The sequence below is a fragment of the Zingiber officinale genome, chromosome 5B (assembly GCF_018446385.1).
Source record: "Zingiber officinale cultivar Zhangliang chromosome 5B, Zo_v1.1, whole genome shotgun sequence".
Classification (NCBI taxonomy): Eukaryota; Viridiplantae; Streptophyta; class Magnoliopsida; order Zingiberales; family Zingiberaceae; genus Zingiber; species Zingiber officinale.
This window is the reverse complement of record NC_055995.1, coordinates 106,276,112-106,295,641: the sequence shown is the minus strand read 5'-3', so window position 1 is coordinate 106,295,641 and position 19,530 is coordinate 106,276,112. Positions and strand designations below refer to the sequence as shown.

General features: G+C 34.5%; 1 protein-coding gene across 2 annotated transcripts in view; it reads right to left on the bottom strand.

The window, feature by feature from the left end:
- Nucleotides 1-16,979, bottom strand: part of LOC121985280 (pentatricopeptide repeat-containing protein At5g10690-like) — a 28,780-nt gene extending 11,801 nt beyond the window's left edge. The window contains exons 1-7 of one of the 2 annotated variants that reach the window (XM_042538629.1): nucleotides 16,676-16,979; nucleotides 16,306-16,488; nucleotides 15,539-15,671; nucleotides 14,597-14,691; nucleotides 14,392-14,445; nucleotides 14,110-14,175; nucleotides 70-202 (exon numbers count right to left, since the gene is read on the bottom strand). In XM_042538629.1, coding sequence (XP_042394563.1) covers nucleotides 70-202; nucleotides 14,110-14,175; nucleotides 14,392-14,445; nucleotides 14,597-14,691; nucleotides 15,539-15,671; nucleotides 16,306-16,488; nucleotides 16,676-16,948 — 937 coding nt within the window. In that variant the 5' untranslated portion in view covers nucleotides 16,949-16,979. Of the gene's footprint in view, nucleotides 1-69; nucleotides 203-14,109; nucleotides 14,176-14,283; nucleotides 14,446-14,596; nucleotides 14,692-15,538; nucleotides 15,672-16,305; nucleotides 16,489-16,675 lie in introns of both variants that reach the window. The other variant, XM_042538627.1, reaches the window with a different exon arrangement.
- Nucleotides 16,980-19,530: the final 2,551 nt, after the last annotated feature.

Sequence of the window (19,530 nt, the reverse complement as noted above, 5' to 3'; positions counted from 1 at the left end):
GATTTTGTTCAAATAGAGACAAACATTTAACTGCATTGGAATTGACTTGGACCTCAGAAAGATATTTACCTTTGACTGATCCACATGCGAGGAATGCATCAACCATGGCAGTATATGCAGTTCTATCAATAAAAACTTTAGAGAACTTCATTTCTTCCACAATCTTTATTACTGAAAGTAGATCTTTGTTATCCCCAAATCCCTACATAATGTCCAAAAGCATATAAGCCAACAAAATGGTGAAAAAAAATCCAACCTAAATAACAAGAGCAAGCAATAGTAATTGAGGACGTTATGCACCAATGAGAACCCAATGTGTAATTATTTACTCTTTCTTCCAGCATAACCAATGGACTCTGTAATCAAGTCAACATAGTAAAATAATGCACCAGTTTTCAATGTATTAGATGTGTTATAGAATTGTTTCTTATTAAGTCATATTAGGTAAATTTTAACATGGCGTTTGGTTTATGGGTTTGGGAATGAGGGAATGGATTCATTCCCAAATCTTGTATTTGGTTGATGGGAATGGAATCAAGATTTTGAAATGAAACCCAAAAATTTGGGTATAGATGAAACCCACCCCCTCCCTTGACTTTTGATGGAATAGGAATGTGAATTAAGTTTTAGACAAAAATTCCCTTAGTATATTTGTTCAATTTTTTTTTAATTTCACACTCTCTCTCCTTGTTCTCTTTCATCATATTTTCTCTCTCCTTATTTTATCATCACACTTTCTCTCTCAACATACTTTTTCTCTCCTCATTCTCTCTCATTGCACATTCTCTACCATGTTCTCTCTATATTCCCTTCCATCATACATTCTCTCTCCTCATTTTCTCTCTCTCTTCATTCTCTTCCATCACACTTTCTCCTTATTTTTTTATCATACTTTCTCTCTTATCGCACTTTCTCTCTCATCGTACTTGCTCTCTCCTCAATCTCTCTGAGCATACTCTCTCATCATACTTTCTCTCTCTTCATTTTCTCTCATCAAACTCTCTCTTTTTATTTTCTCTAATCACACTTTCTCTCTCATCACACTTTCTCTCTCTTCATTTTTTCCCATCACTCTTTCTCTCTCAACCCACTTTTCCCTCATCATACTTTCTCTCTCCTCACTTTTTCATTTTCTCTCATAATACTTTCTCTCTCTTCATTTTTTCCACCACTCTTTCTCTCTCATCATACTTTCTCTCTCCTCAGTCTCTCATCATATTTTTTCTCTCTTCATTTTTCCCCATCACTCTTTCTCTCTCATCATACTTTCTCTCTCCTCACTCTTTCATTCTCTCATAATATTTTCTTTCTCTTCATTTTTTCCCATCACTCTTTCTCTCTCAGCACACTTTCTCTCTCATCATACTTTCTCTCTTCTCAATCTCTCCTATCATGCACTCTCTCCTCATTTTCTCTCATCATACTTTCTCTCTTCATTTTTTCCCAACATACTTTCTCTCTCATCATATGTTTCTCTCACATTCAACTTTCTCTCTCATCTAATTTCTTCTCTTATTTTCCTGTAAGGGTAAAAAAGGAAATTTAGGTTCATTCCGATTGAAAATATGTAACTAACCAAACATCATTTTTAAGAATGATACCCAAGCTCATACCCATTCCAATTCCATAATACTATGATACTCATTTCCATTCCGATTCCTAGGAGAGAACCAAACGCCCCCTAAATTCTCTCCATTTGGAAAGAAATTGATCTCTCCCAATCAAGGAATAAATTAATTTTGGCATTTTATCAAAAGACACCTAAAGTTGTAAAATACCTAAAGGACGCACAACACTTTCAAATCTAGCAAAGGGCACAACTACTTTGTGGTTTTCCCAAAATGTCCCTCAACCCAACCTGCTTTACCCGACCATCTTCATCCAACCAACGCAGTTGTTAAGCCACTAAGCTAATGACCATCAAGAACTTTTGGCCAAATCATTCAACTTACCAATTGACTATTGGTTGTCAAACTGATGAATGTGTTGCATGGCTCATGCACAACAACTCATCTTCAAACTCATTTTTAGAATTATGTAATGAATAAGGCATAATTAATTCATGAAATTTTCTTCTCCATGCAGCATTAGGCATGACCATTCTTTTTCAAACCTATCTTTCTAGAAAAATTATATAATTTACTAACTTTTTTTTTCCACATGGCATCCATATCTACCCATCTTCCCCATATAGTGCATGCATGAAGCTGACAATTGTAAGCGCTTTCAAAGTGTTTGATGGCCATCAACCAGTTGGATGTTATTTTAATCAATTAGTAGCTGTCAAATACTAATTTTTGACACTTTGATAGAGCTAAAAAATTAAAAAGAAAGAAGATATAAAGGGAACCGCCATGAGTGCGATGAAATCTATTTGATACGAATCTAAGGTCTCTAGGGCAATCAAGCACTTTTTTTTGGGTAAAAATGCTTGACGACCAGCGATTGATTGCTGATAGTCATATTCATGCATGGACTGCATGAGGAAGAGATCAAAGCAGTAGCTATCAAAGTACTATTGTTCTAACCAAATACATTTTAACCCTTCACTTTATGCAACATTTCAGAGGCACCAATATATAAACATCAAATAGAGCAGAGAGTGTGCCAAAACATGTCATTAAATTTGAGGGATTAACTGAACTCTTTCTGCAAATGATGCCCAAAGAGGTCGACAACATAAGCACTTCATCCAAGAATTAGATTAACCTAATTTAAAATCAGATGTGCGCTACTAAGATCATGCATCATCAATTTCTTTTTGCCACGACTGTTGAGTGCATTAGGATGTGGATTTCTGCAGAAAAAAAAGATTACTTTAACCCGACAGTAGGATTAGACCCCTTCAAGAATGAGCAATGTGCCTAGGCTATAGCTCAGCTAGTGAGGGCATCTTCTGGTGAGCCGTTTCTCAGGTTTAGATCTTGCTCCCAATAGAAAAAGGTCAAACATGATTTAGCTTCGGAAATACAGAACATGTTGCTTGTGTATACCCATAACAAAAAGAAAAAACAGCCCAGTGCATGAAGCTGGGTCCCGAGGAAGGATCCATTGTACGCAGCCTTATCCTGCTTTTTGCAAGAGGTTGCTTCCAGGATTCGAACCCGTGAACTTTTGGTCACAAAGTAACAACTTTACCGTTGCGCCAAGGCTCCCTTTCTGCTTGTGTATACCAATCAAGTAAAAAAATGTGCTTCAACAGTAAGCAACCTAGGCATCCAGCAATCTCCAAACTAGGGGGGATAGTGCACTCAACAATAGTCATCATTGCAAGTCTCAACTGTGCATTAGTAGCAGCAAGCACCAGGGTTATCACCTTATTTTCTTTGACAAGCAGGAGTCCTAGTTGGCCACTGAGTTGATGGTCTAAGGAATGATTTCAATTTTCAACATTCATGGAAATTCTTTGATTGATATTGAATGTATACATTCTTTTCTATCACTCTTATTTGTGGGTAAATTAGGAAAGGAGGGTATAAAGTAGGAGTAGAGATTAGCAATGATTACTTGGTCTAGCGAGGTGATTTATTCAGACCTAGAGTTGAAGGGTTGTAACTTGCCTTTGACACAGTCCTCCCTGTAGACCTTTTATTAAACTTCACCAAATTAATTGATCTTAAGACATAATTGGTGATCTACTAGATTTGTCATGGTCGATTGTCAAATAGAAGTATCACCTCCTACCCTCTTGACTTATCTCCATATAAATTCATTTGGATTTGAGAGCAGACTATGACTCTGATCTCCACCCTTAAGGAAAGGTAATTATTGATAAAGAATGACAAGATAACCTTGCACTTTAGGAGTTGCCTAATCTGCCACCCAAACAACAAATTCAATTTTTAATTGAAATAATTGGGTGGCATGCTAATCTCTAAAGCACCATATATGGTGCTGAAGAAATTATAGGACTTTTAAGTCCCATTTGAGGAAAATATTTGAAAAGGGATTAATTCGCTCAACACATATCCATTGGATGCTTCAGCTTTTTTCGTCAAATATAAGGATGGATCCATGAGGCTGTGCATTGATTATCATGAATGTTGTTATAAGAACAAATATCTTTTGTCCTAGTTGATGACTTCATCAATATCAAGGTGTAAGGTGTATTTGAAGGGCTTTCTGTGATAAAACTATCTTTAATTGAGGGTCAAAGACTAAAATGTTCAACAGACTCAACATGGACATTATAAGCTCATGGTCATGCCCTTTTGACTCACTAATGTGTCAGTTACAAAAACATTCATAACATTGATAGTCAAATGTTCACTCTTCAAGACTCTGTATGAGCATTACGAGTTTATGTGGCCATGCCCTTTGGACTCACTAATGTGTCAGTTGTATTCATGAGTTTGATGGTCGACTGTTCTATAAATATTTAAATTTCTTTTTAGCATTCATTAACAATACTTTGGTGTACACTAGATAGAAGGTGGAGCACAAGAAAATCTCAAATTAATGTTAATATATTCATTTACAATATTCAACATGTTAGTCGTATGCCTAAGTTTAGTAAATGTGTCCTTTGATTGCCAAGTGCAAAATTGCCTAGGCACATTGTAACCATAAAGGTTATTATGATCTACAAAAGATTTAGGGGAATAACCAGGTGAGAACAACCAAAGACACTGCAGGAGTGTAGGAGTGCAGGAGGTTCACAACTTTGAGTAAAGGGTAACCCGGTACATAAAACTCCCGCCAATATGGGTTCCGATGAAGGGTCTATTGTTGGAACCCCTTGGTAGTTTTGATGTGATTAATCAAGTTAAAGTTAGGTCTTATTGTGTGTGACCCTTGTGTCTAAGTGTGCAGGAGTTTAGGAATATAAGAAGTCGAGCGAAAGACACAGCTAGCAAGAAGGATGGCACGGGAAAAGAGTCGACAGGCTCGGTGCATCCGGGAGACAAGGTGCTGCGGAAGAGTACACCGGTGGACGAGAAGGACGTGCGCGACGTTCCAAGGGATGAGAAGCCGGAGTGGAAGCCTGCTCGAGGAAGAAGGCCGGAAATTGGGTTCGGGTGAGCCCTATTTCGGTTGGCTGAAATCACCCAGGCGATCGAAGCAGCGGAAGAGCTAAAATGGAGAGGCACCTTCCACCCTATTGAAGGCGTCTTTCAACCAGGAATAACTTTTCCCAGAGGCTATAAAAAGACCTCTGGACCTAGGAAATAATCAATCAACTCCTGTATTCTTTTCCTAGCAACTGTCTGAGCGTTTAACGATTGTAAGAAGCTTCTCCGCCTACAGGAAGATCTTTTAGAGCTTTTCATTGCCCTTTGATTAATAACTTACCTAAATTGTAACCAAGTAAATAGTGTGTCTCGTCTTTTTAGTTGTTAATTTAAGTTATTATTATTGTTGCTTTTAATTTGAGTTGAAAGAACGGGAAAGGTATTGTTTTCTTTTTCAGGTTATTCACATCTCCCTCAAGCCGGCTGCTAAGGGTCCTAACAAGTGATATCAGAGCCAGGACGCCTCAGAAGGACTAACCGTCGACTGAAGCAACGAGGCGATGGCTGGTACAAGCATTCACCCACCAAAATTCGAAAGAGACTTCACACAATGGAAACGTCGGATGGAGGTATTCTTTAAAACGAATTTTGAAATTCTGTTAATTATGAAATATAGTTTTGTAGTTCCGAAAGACAAAAAAGAATATCAGTGGACGAAAAAGGAGCAAGTCGACTTTGTGGCGAATGGTAAAGCAGAGTTCCATATGCTCAGCGTCCTTCCGCCCCAGGAAGTAAATCGAATCGGCAGCTACGACTCCGCCAAAGAACTCTGAGAAAATTTCCTAAAACTCCACGAAGGCACTTCGGAAGCAAAGTTAACAAAGCGAGACATCCTCTGAACCCAGCTGACATGCGAATAAACAATGGAGAAAAGGTAGCGCAACTCCAAGCACGGATCAAAGAACTCATCACTCAGCTCAATAATCTCGGAGAAACGGTAACGAATCGAGACTCAATCCGGTACGCACTCAACGCCTTCCCGAGAACCCCAAAATGATCATCCTTAGTAAATACATACTACATCTCTAAGGACTTCGAGGTAAGTACTCTAGAGAATTTGTTTTCTACTTTTGAACTTCACGAAACTTGATGTGCAAATTCTAAAGAAATCGAAAAGTCGAACAACAATATTGCCTTGAAAGCCAATAAGGAAGATCCTGACTCCGACGTGTCGATCGACGAAGATGAAGCGGCCCTACTAGTAAGAAAATTTAATAAATTTTTTAAATCTAATAAATTTAAATCGCAGACGATAAAGCATTATCGGAATAAAAGAAAGGTCTGATGCTACAACTGCAACAAAGCTAACTGCCCAAAATTGAAAAATAAGGATAAAGAAAAGAACAAGAAGCCAGCTCAGCCCAAGCACAGTCTAAAAGCCACAAGGGATGAATCGTCGTCCTCCGAATTTGAAATCCAAGCCTACGCCGGACTAGCCCTAATGGCATACCATCAAAAGGAAGACGAAACCAGCTCAGAGATGAGCATCGACGAAGGGGGAGGTTCATCAGAGGAAAGCTACGATGAAGGGGGAGCATCAGAATACGAGGTAAGTTAGGTACATGCCCTATCTCCTGAAAAGTCATTTAAATTTATTAAAAGTCCTTCCAAGGATTTAGTAAAATTAGAAAAAGAAAATATGGACTTGAAAAGACAATTAGCCAATACTTGCCCCGTAGAGTTATATGACAATTTGAAATTAGAAAATAATAAATTAAAAATTCAAGTCAAAAGTTTAAAGAATGACCATGCATGCTTGAATTTGAATAATTCTAGAAAGTATGGTAGACTAAACTGGTATATTAGACATCACCAGGGATAAATTAGGAATATTCCTAAAAATTATGTACCCCCAAATTTTTAATTAACCCACTATGTAGGAACTTATATTGGATTCTAAAAACACACTTAGAGTAAAATTCTTTTTAAAAGGATTAAATGCGAGAAAGAAAATTAAATATTAATTTCTTTAAAAGACTTTGTCTAAGAAAGTGGTTGTTGCTCCAATATCCAAGAAGGCTTAGTGTCTCGCCACAGACTGGAAGTCTATTATTGAAATAAATATTTAATTGACTAACTGTTAAAACGATTTACTCTTATAATCTGTTAACAAGTTAGAATTTTTTTTCCGAATTTTCAAAAAAGGGCAGCCCGGTGCACGAAGCTCCCGCCATGTGGGGTCTCGGGGAAGGATCCATTGTACTCAACCTTACCCTACTTTTTGCAAGAGGTTATTTCAGGATTTGAACCCGTGACCTTTTGGTCACATGGCAACAACTTTACCGTTGCGCCAAGACTCCCTTTCTTTTTTTCGAATTTTCACAATTGACAAAATATTTTTGTTAACTCTTTTATTTTTTTTTATACAAAGTATGACTTTATGAAAATTTTTAACCATTCTCTTTACTATTTTTTTAAGTACCTCTTAAAATTAATTTCAAAATATTCTAACTTCTTATGTTATTTTTTCTATTTTTTTTATACGATCAAAGAGGAGAGATAGGTACAAGTTAAGGGGGAGTTATGATCTATTTTTATCATTTTTTGCAAAATTCTTTAATTCAATATATTTTTACCCTAACTTGAACTTCGGTTGATGCACATCAAAAAAGGGGTGATTGTTGGAATCCCGTGGTAGTTTTGATGTGATCAACCAAGTTAAAGTTAAGTCCTATTGTGTTTGACCCTTGTGTCTAAGTGTGCAGGATCTTAGAAACACAAGAAGTCGAGCGAAAGGCGCAACTAGCGAGAAAAATGGCACGGGAAGGGAGCCGACGGGCTCGGTGCATCCGAAAGACGAAGTGCTGCGGAAGAATACACCGGTGGACGAGAAGAACGTGCGCGACGTTCTAAAGGACGAGAAGCCAGAGCGGAAGCCTGCTCGAGGAAGAATGTCGGAAATTGGGTTCGGGTGAGCCCTATTTCGATTGGCCGAAATCACTCAAGCGATCGGAGCAGCGGAATAACTAAAATAGAGTCATGGAGCTACTGAAGGCGCCTTCAGTAGGGTTGAAGGCGCCTTCAGTAGGGTTGAAGGCGCCTTCAACCAACCATAGAAGGCGCATTCCATCCACATGGAAGGCGCCTTCGACCAGGAATATTAGTCATTGTCAGTGGATAAACGTTTATCCACTGCTACCTCGCTGGAGGCACCTTCCACCCTATTGAAGGCGTCTTCCAACCACGGATAACTTTTCCCAGGGGTATAAAAAGACCCCTGGACCTAGGAAATAATCAATCAACTCTTATATTCTTTTAACGATTGTAAGAGGCTTCTCCGCCTACACGAAAGAGATCTTTTAGAGCTTTTCATTGCCCTTGGATTAACAATCACCTAGCTTGTAACCAAGTAAATAGTGTGTCTCGTCATTTTAGTTGTTAATTTAAGTTATTATTATTGTTGCTTTTAATTTGAGTTGAAAGAACGGGAAAGGTATTGTTTTCTTTTTCAGGTCATTCACATCTCCCTCAAGTCGGCCGCCAAGGGTCCTAACATCTATTGTATGCAGTTTTATCCTACTTTGCAAGAGGTTATTTTCGTGACTCAAACATGTGACCTCCAGATCACACAGCAGCAATTTTACCGTTGTATCAAAGCTCCCCTTCAAGTTCACAATTTTGACCCTTGTCAAATATTATAGTCCCTTTGGGTTCTCTAAGATAACAACATTCTTAACTTTGCTGATTCTGAAAGGGATGAGTTTATATAGAAAAACTCTTTTGAGACAAGTTTTTAGGAATTTAAGAAGAGATTGTTGATTGACAAAAGCCACTAAAAGAGTTACACAAGCCTTAGACATCGAATTTTGGAATTCTTTAGAGAAGATGATGTCTTCCTTCGCCATTATCCCCTACCAAGGGTTTGCTCTGCTACCTTCTTTAGATGGGGAGCATAACATCTTTTATGGGTCTATGCTATGAAAGTACATGTTGAATCCAACTCACATCTTGAAGAGATTATCAGTGTGACTATTAATACAAATTATGAGAAGCCCCTAGCAATGTTTGAAGTGTCGAGCCGTGCCGCTCGAAACTGTCGAAATTTACCGTTTCAATGCCGAAGCGAAACCGAAGCGTCCCATGACGCTTCCGTCGGCTCTGGAAGCGTCACGCGACCTCTCTGTCGCCGGCGGAAGCGTCGCGCGACCTCTCCGCTGGCCCCGGAAGCGTCACGCGATGCTTCTGGCGACTAGTGCCCGCCTCGCAACCGTCGCGATGATGATGCACTGTTACAGAAAAAGATAAATAAAAGATTTAATTAATTTAAACAATTCCCAACTCCTGAGGTGTGATATTTCGAATAGGTTTTCATAAGCCCTAATTAAATTATCCTTATAAAATATATAAAAAATATATTTAAAATTAGAAAAATTATTAATTGATATTATAAATTTTTTGTACTGTTTTAAATTTTATTTAAAAATTCTAAATTTTTTTTTAAAAAAAAACATATTTATATTATGATAAATTTTTATTATTATTTTATATTGTTTTACTGTTTAATTGATATTTTGATTTTTTTTTTTTTACTATTTTAAATATATATTATTTAAACTGATAATTAATTAAATGAATAAAAAATTAATTTATATAATTATAATATATCAATTTTAATTTGAGTTATTAATAATATTTAAAGAAAACTATATTTAATTTTTTTTAACCATATTAAGTTGTTCAAATAATTTATATAAAATTAATATACAGTTTATTTTTAAATTATACACAATAAATATATTTATGTATTAATTACTATATGTAAATAAAAAAATATCAAAATCATATCGGCGCAGTACGATACGATATCGAAACCGTATCGTTCCGTTCTAGAACCAAAATCTTAACACGGGTCGATATTTTAAACCATGACCCCTAGTATGTACTCTGAATTAAAAAGAGCATTACTTGCAAAATAAGGACTACTTAGGAGCATGAGCATAACATATGAGACAAATAACCTATACTACAAAATATGAGATAAAGATCCCCATATTTTTGCTACATGTAACTACATACCAAATTTTCTTTGCTACTACATACTAAGTTTTTTTTTGTGAGGGTAGAATGCTATACCATGATTTTTTTAATTAAGTAAAAATAAGTATAATTTAAATTTAATTAAAAAAATCAATCACCCTGTTTTATATTTGAAAAGAATTTAATCTCTCTCCCTCTATATTTTTTTTTTAAAAGTTTTTTGAGTACTCTATCAGCTGAGTTGGAAGTCATACTCTCTTAGATTTGGAAGCTTTGCAAAATTTAGAAATTTCACTTCCTCCTGATTTGGAAGACAATCAGTCTTTCTTCTTCCTACCTTAGGTGGTTGCTGGTTTTAGGAAGCGTCTGCCATGGCTACTGTTTTTTGGAAGGAAATTTCAAATGACCATAATTGATTTCCTTCCTCTTTGTATCTTCCTCCCTCTATATATCTTCCTTCCTTTCTTTGAGAAGCCCCTTTGTTCATGTACAATAGGGACCATCTTAGTGCAACTTGGTGATTTCAATATCCAGCAACCACTTTGAATCAAGTTCTCAATAGCAACTTAGTAGGTTGATTAAGGATCTAAAAGTTAGTTTGTTCTCCTCTTTTTACATAAAAATATTCATAAAATCTTGTGTTTTTTTCCAGGGCAGACGCTTAGAGGGGAGACAACGAATCCGGATCAAGTGTTCATTATCAAAAAAAAATCATCTTAAGGTAGGATGGTCACCTATATGTTAGGGGGAAACTATCAAGATAAAAAATTCGATAGGAGGCTCATAGATAATGATGAAACAAAATCAAAGAATGAGAGTAGTCATGTGATGCAGTACCTTTAGGTGGTATAAGGTCCCCAGGGCGTAGCACAGACGGTGAGCGCAAGGCATCTCTGGCGTAATGGCTAGGGGTCGATTCTCATAAACTAACAACCTGGGATTTACCCTACTATGCGCCTGATGCGTACCTACATGTACCTCCCACCATATCCGTGGGGCCGACACTATGAGGGTCGTTAATGTAGCGGATCTACATTTAGGTGGTATAAGTGGTAGAGTGGTCATGTTTCTTCAGATGAGCGGCGTATGTATGTTGTCTGGTTAGTGTGATGAGTTCTTGTAATGATTGGAAAGGCTTAAAAGAATAAGAAGCAAGTTTTGTGGAGAAATCTAAAGAGAGGGGTTGTGGGGTAGCCATTTGCATCATGGTTAATATCTGTTTCCTAAAACATAAGTGAAGACTATACATTGTGAATAACAGATTGTAGCAGTTTCAATTGAACCTTAGCTCAATAGAAGTTCCTTTACTTTTTTACTTAATTGTTTATGTTGCTTCTTATATATGTTGAATTCCTTGAATGTTAATAGCATCTTTATTTTCTATTTCATGTTCATCATATATGTTGATTTATGATTATAGTATCTTTATATAAATGATGCATGCATAGTGTTGTTCTTATGTTACGGATAATGCATGTTTATAGAAGTCTATTATTACATGTTTATAGCTTTAGCATGTCATATGTGAAAATGAAGAATGAAGAACAAGTACTATACCTATTATACGTAGTTTATGAGATGAAGTAGGTTATGATAATGGTGGTTACATGCATCTTGGACTCATAAGGGGACTTTAGCCCAATGGCAAAGCTAAGAGTGCCCTTGACTATTGGTGATGAGGCATATGAGGTTAGTAGTAGTGCTGCTTATATGGGAATCATATGACTTCAAGAATATTACAAAACACATAACAGTTTAAGTCACTCATGTCTGACCAAGGATTGTATGATTTTAGGGATGACAGTAGGCTACCAATGGCTAACCACAAATATTATGTGACTTTAGGAAGATAGAGGGCATATTAAAGCTAAGGGTCCTTGATATCTAATTGATCACATGACATAACAACTTTATACCTGAGAGATTCATTTTGGTAGATTTGGGTGTTTCACCCTTTTTCTGGGACGGTGATGGATCGACTTGTGATGTTATGGTGCATTTAAATTACACATTTTGCTTTTCTTTTGGCTACCTTATTTAACTTCGATTGTGATGCTCTCCTACTAGTTTTTACTCAACATTCTATAATTATACTTACCTCTACATCAGTTTGTAGTGAATGTTAGGGATGTCATCAGTTTGCAGTTCAGCAAACTACCATATTTGTTGCTTTGAAACATTACCGCTACTAGAGTTGGAGTTTTCATGTAACTTGTGAAGCTTTTCATTTATTTATTGTTATTTCTTTTCTTGTGCTTTTATTTTGACAATTATGAAACTTGCTATACTTTTATATTATGCTATCATCTCTTATGCATAATAAGGTAGCAATCTAACTACTGCTTTTCATAATAAATTATGAAACACTTCCTAGCTTAAAATGATGACCACAAAAAGTGCTAACTACTCACTTATAACCGAGTCCTCCTTGTTTAGGAGAATGACTTCATCTAAAAAGCGGAGATGAATTCAAAATTCCTTCTAAAATTTTATAGTTTACAAATGATATATGTTTTTAAATTTTAAAAGTTTGTTATAGTTTTTAAAGGGTGTTTAAAAGTTTGTTATAATTTTAGAGATAAAAATTACTTTTTCTTTGATGACTCAGTCTTATTTTGCGTTTACAAAGGAGATTAGAATTTTATTTATTGAGCAATCTTTTAGTTAATAATATTTTTCCTCTTCGATAAGTCTTGGTAATATGATATGTTGTATCACATTGTCCATCACCTCACTAGCACAATCATTTGATTGACATGAGGAACTTGTTAATGTCTCATTGGCACATCCATTTGCATGAGAGATATGTCAATGGAATTGTTGTATCGATAGATTGTTTTTGAGCCCTACAGAGAATCTCACTTTGTCTGAGAAAATGAGCATCTTTACATGTGGCTTACTCATATGAATTCATTATGATATCCCTCTTAATAATAGCTTCAACATTGCAGTATTCAATTAAAATGCAACCAGGAAAAGCACATAAAGAAACATACTGATAAACATAAAAGGCTAGATTCCATCAAAAAAATTAAGGAACATAAAAGAACAAAAAAAATATCATTTTTGTCATAGCTAAGTTCCTAAACAAAAAAACATAAAAGGCTAATGTCTTATTAGGTGATCGATATTTACTGCAGTTATTAGATTCGACTGTAGGTTCATTGTTGTTACAATCATTACATTGAACAATGACTCCAATGCATGTGAGCAGCTAATATGAAAAATTTTAAGGGATATGCTTGTTTACCCAAGTTCAAGTTTTCTGTTTTCCATTTCTATTAGCTATGAACAACTTAACTTCTAAAAAGTAGAGCTAACTATGACAAGCTGCAATGTTGTGAAAGCATATCACAAGATGTATGAATGAAACAATCAACTTATAAGGTCTAAGAACCTGCTTGACCAATTACCATGCCTACTATATTGAAACCTTTCTCCTTATAATAAGTTAGAAATGGTATATAATTTATTAGACAAAACCATCAGCTAAAGCTAGAAGCCATTAACTCACTAACGTCAATGTATTCAAGCTAAGCATGCCAAAGCGGTATAAGTTCTAGGAACTAAATGTGCAAAATGTTGAAATATCAAAGTAGCAAAATAAAATTAATAGAGAGTTTGTTTTTATTGCATTATCGTCATTGTCGCATTATTGATATGCTTTGAGATTACTTGGACCCACATCACCACTACTTGGTGTGTTTGTACATTTTTGATGGAGGAAGTGTCAACTTATTTTGTGCTGGATTGAGTTGCTTTTGTTGTTTAACATGCCATCAAAGCAAAGTTTCACAGGACTACTGTGCACGTGTATGTTTGTCATGGGTCTCAATAAGTGTGTGGTTGTCCGTGTCTTAACAGGTTGCAATTGGAGGGCAATATTGAGCTAACTTAGTCCTACGCCAATTTGTGAGTATAACTTTGAGGCATCATCTAGGTGGATAGCCATTTTCGAGGCAATTGAGTTGCTTCCAAGCTTTAAATGGAAGTTGTTGTAGAGGTTCTCCTATGCAAATGGATAACTATCTTGAGGTAGATTGAATCACTAACAGGCCTCAACAACATACCTCAAATAAATCAGTATTACAAGCAAAAATATATGAATAGATAATACTACCTTGAGTAATGTTGTGTATGTGACAGCATCTGGAATGAGTTCACAAGTAGATTTTTCAGCTTCTTCCTGAAAGAAGATATGAATAATTATTCATGAAATGTATATTATAGTATCTGTTGATGAGTAATATAATCCATTATAACTGAACTGGCCTTCAAACTACTTGCTCAAGACCTTCATTTCTGCAAGCAACTGAAGGGCAGCATCTGTTCTTCCAGATTTTACACAAACAAAGATAAGTGTATTGTATGTCAATTTATCAGGCTTTAATCCTTGACGTACTATTTCATCCCAAACAGCTAATGCACCAAGAGGGAAATCACTCCTTGCATATCCCTGGATGGAGGTGCAAACCTTTCAGACATCTCATTACCAAGATCTTTACTGTGTAAACAAATAAAATAGAGAGAGTGGTGCATTTTATTAAATCAAGAACTATACATGCCAATGATACACCATGAATATTGCAATCCAGTCAAGAACTAACCTTAATTAGCATATTGTAAAGCAAAAGCGATTGACCCTTTTCGCGAAGTACAAAATTATAACGTGCAATAAGACCATTAGCACGGCGCATATCTCCTGCATTTGACAATTTCGATTTTGAAGACTGACAACAGAAAACTGTTAACAAATCCAAATGAAGCTATGATTGGGTGCTTGAGACAACTTTGCAATGGGCACTCATACTATTGCTGTAGGCTAATAAACAGCTCAGAATTATCATGTCTACTGTCTAATTCAAATAGTATTATTTTTTCCCCCAATAACTTCATTGTTTTTTCTCAGCTATGAATGTAGAAAATAGTACATTTATCTGCTTATTCAGCTTCATTTACTTACGTTTGGACTAAATCCTGATGAAGTAACTTGGGTGACAAAAAAGCCAAACCAAGCTTGATTTTGTTCAATCTTATTCATTTGTCTTAATTACTGAGCTTGTTCAAATTTGTTTATTAGCAAATTAAAAATATTATTAAGCTCGAGGAAACTCTAGCTAGTCACCAGGCTCAAATTGAGACACCAAACTAAAAATTAGTTAAGAGAATGATCCAATAGGGAAAATTTATTATTTTCTCATTTCTGATATATTATAAATAATATAAAATTATAGAATTTAAAACCTAATAAAGCTAAAGAAATAATATCATAATTAGGCTTTAGATAAGATAATACACAAGTTTACTCGTGAATTTTGTATGAATATTGTTCATGAACAATAACAAGTCAAACTCACTAGTATTCAAACTTGTTTATTTAATTTATTTTAAAATAATGAACAGTCATAAATGGCATCTTATCAAGCCTGATTGTCAAGTTTATTCATGTTTACAGCATGTTCGTTTACAACCTCAGAAGTAACATATTGAAAAGGGTTAAATGGTTTTGTTTAAGGATATCAAGGAATGAAACAATAACAGTAACACACCTGCTTCCATTAGAGAGTTTAACAACCCAAAAATAAGATGAGCTGACAATTGTGGTTTCCCAGTGGCAGACCCTTGTTCTATAGACTCAAGAATTTCAAAGGCTTCATCAACTTTTCGGGCCTCACCTAAACCCTTAACACGATCAACAGCCAATTCAATACAAGGACGTTAGCTAATATTCATATCCAAACAACAATAATACATAAAGCATGTTTGCCATATCTCAACCTCAATTGGAAATAATATATGGTAGCAGGGAAAAAAGTCTATAATTGCCATGCAAAAATGATGAGGAGTTGATCATTCAAAGGAAAGAAATGAGCAGCAGGCGATAGAACCTAATGTAAACCAATCAACAACTGACCATGCCTAGAATGTTAGCTAGTTGCCGTTTATTGGTGGCTAAATACCAGACCTAAAAAAGGAAACTCAAAATTCATAAGTAACTTTATAAATGAGGAGTTACTAATAATAAAATATTTCATCTATCCAAATAAATAATAACAATTATTATTAGTTACTCATGATCAAATATTTCATCTATCCACATAAATAATAATGATTGTTATTAATATAACTAATTTGGTGATGAACACACAGAATTAAAGGAGTTATAAAAGAAAAAAAAACAATATATGCAAAATAATAATCCTAGCATGTGAAACTTATAGATCTAATAACATTTCAAGGACAAAGATAATGAAAATAATAATTACATAGAAATCCAGCCTTCATTGCAATAACAGGTTGCCGAATTACGGGTTACCTTCAATAAAATGCCAAATGAGATGTCATCTACGCCGCATCCATCGGGGTGGGCCATCGCATCAAATACCCGGCGAGCCGAACCCACGTCCCCGCAATGGACACAAGCCTCCATCACCGCGTTCATCACGATTGTGTTCAGCCGGCCGTACCGCCTTTTGGCGAGCTCCACTTCGTCGAAGATCTGCTACCAATAGCATCAGCTGAGATGAGCACAAAAGAAACTGGAAACCCCCACAGGAAGCTAAGAGAGATCGAACCAAAAATAGAGGACTGGGATCTCCCTCATGAGACCAAGAAAAAAACAAACGGAATCCAGAAACAGATCTGAAATCCGACAGAAAAATCGCGAGAGAAAAAGAGAAATGAACCTGACGGAGTTGCCTCCTCCGGGAGAGCTCGACGATCCGGGAGGTGAGCCTCCGGAGATTAGGGCTTGGATGGGGCTTCATTGGGGATTTCACGGAACGCCGAGAGACCGACTCGGTCGGAAAGGAGGAGGCAGGGGGGAGGGAACAGCAGGGAGGCAGAGAAAGGCACCGGGAAGGAAGATTCGGAGGCCAAACGCTGGCTTTGGTGAGTTCTTGTACTGCGGGCGACGGTGGTGGTGTCGGAGTTAGAAATGGAAGGGCGCAGCAGTGCATCTCTGCGGTCGCAATCGATTACGTGGCGAAAATAGAAGGATGGAGTTTATTTATAGGGGGTAGAGGGAGGAGAACGGATAAAGCGGATGTGGTAGCTCCCAATAGAAGAGTGACCCAAAGACTTCACTGGTGACAGCCTGGCAATAAGATTTGTAATCCAACCCTTGAAGAGAATCCACGGTACATGGGAGAGCACATCCTCTGAATCATTTTTTTTTCTAATTTAAAAAATGATCAATTTAAGAAATGGTTTTTTTATATGTATTGATGGAATGAATTATATTTATTTATAAAATAAGTGAAAATTATTCATCTTATATATACAAAGAAATCATTTTTTAGATCACAAAAAATATCCAAAGGATCTGATATCATTGTTATAACATCCATCATACTATAAAGAAAACATAGGATCCATTATCACATCATGATTATAACAACATATCTCTTTTATTTATATTTATTTTAATATTAGTACTTATTATTTATGAGTCTCATATTTTACTAAATCATTTTAAAATTATATCATATTAAATAAATACACTTTAAATTTTTTTAAAAAATTTAAATTATTTTTTTAATAATAATCTTATTTTTAAATATTTAAATTTTAAATTTTATCATTTTTAATAAATAAAATTTTTTAAAAAAATTAAACATGGGATGGGCCAACACTGGCCCACCCAACCTTTACTTGAATGGGTTCAAGTAAATAGCAAAGGGTATTATAACATCCCAATAACACCTGCATTGCAAGTGCTTCAACGCCCATATAATATATTTAACAATTTTAGTTACAATATATATATAATAATTTCAATTAAAACTATTTTATCAAAATTATTATATAAACTTTGAAAAATATTTACAAAATATGTTTTTCAAAAAAAATAATTTAAAAGTAGTTATTTTTAAAAAAATGATATGATAATTTGGATCAAAATTACTATAATTTTTTTTTTGTCAAAATTGGTAGATTCATTAAATAATTTTAATCAAAACTACTTTAGTCATCAAATAACTTTATCAAAATTAAAATATGTTTATTTTTAAATCATTTGATCATTTTAAAAGAATAGATAAATTTCCTTTTATTTATTTAGATTCAAATTTAAAAAAAGAATGACTATATAATTGTTTTAATCAAAACTATTATATGATTATTTTTAAGTCATTTTTAAAAACATGTATGAACTCCAAATTTAGTTCATCTATTTTTTAATTCAAAATTTGAAGAAAAAAAATATCCAATGTTATGGCGATTTTAAAAAATATAGGTAGGTTCCAATGACTTTTTAAAATGCATTTATACGTTTAAATTTAATATTTGAGAAGAAAAGAATTATGAAATAATTTGAGGTAAAACTATTACATAATTATTTTTGAATCATTTGATCATCAAAATATAGATGGATTCCAAGCCCTCTTGAAGCATATTAATCTACTTAAATTCAAAATTTGAGCAAACCATAGTATATCAATTTTGGCTAAAATGTATACATTGTCATTTTTAAGCTGTTTAATCGCTTAGAAAGTATATTAGACTTTAATGGTATTTATATATTTAATTTTAAAATTTAAAAAGAAAATAGTCATATAGTAGTTTTAACCAATATTATTATATGATTATTTTTGAATAATTTGATCACTTTCAAAGCATAGATGAACTTAGAAAATGGGCATACAATACTTTTGGTCAAAACTATTATATAGTTATGTTACTTGTGTGATAATTTTCATCAAAATTATCATAACTTATTTTATCTACATTTTTATTTTTAAAACTTTTTCTAAAATTATAATATTTATATCACTTTCTTTCTATTATTTTTTTTTAATTTATATTTTGGACAAAATATTAGATCATCCAACAATTTTAATCCAAATTATTAGATGAATTTGTTTAGAACCGCTAGTTGAATTAATTGAGTAATCAGTTTGATTTTTTTTTTTTATTATGGGTAAATTGTCCTAAACTTTCTAATAGCAAACTCAACTTTCTCCTAAGTTCCTATATAAAAAAAAAACTTCGCACTCCTTGCATGTAAATTTTTATTTATTTTAACTCCCTTTCAACTCCCTAATGCACACCGATTTACCTTATTGACCTCATTTATTTTAGATTTTAAAAGTTCAAAATAAGATATAATTCTTCCTAAATTCAGCACATTTAAATTAGAATCTAGTATATTTTCTATCAATTTGACCATAACTCTTTTCTCACTTGACCAATTCATTGGAAGCTCATACCAATCGATTGATTTAGGTTGAATCAATTGACCCAATCAATTGGGCATAATCCAATTAATTGATCAGGCGGAAAAAGAGTTGTACTCAATTGTATAGAAAATATACTCGATTCTAGTTAAATTGTGCTAAATTTAGGAAGAATTATATCTTATTTTTAACTTTTTATACCTATAAAAAATAATAAGGGTCTTTGTTCCCTCACGACAAACTGATCGATTGTCAATCAATTCACTAATCAATCGGAGTTACCCAATTGATAGAAAATATATTAATTATATTTAAATGGTGTTAAATTTAGAAGGAATTATACTTCATTTTAGATTTTTTATACT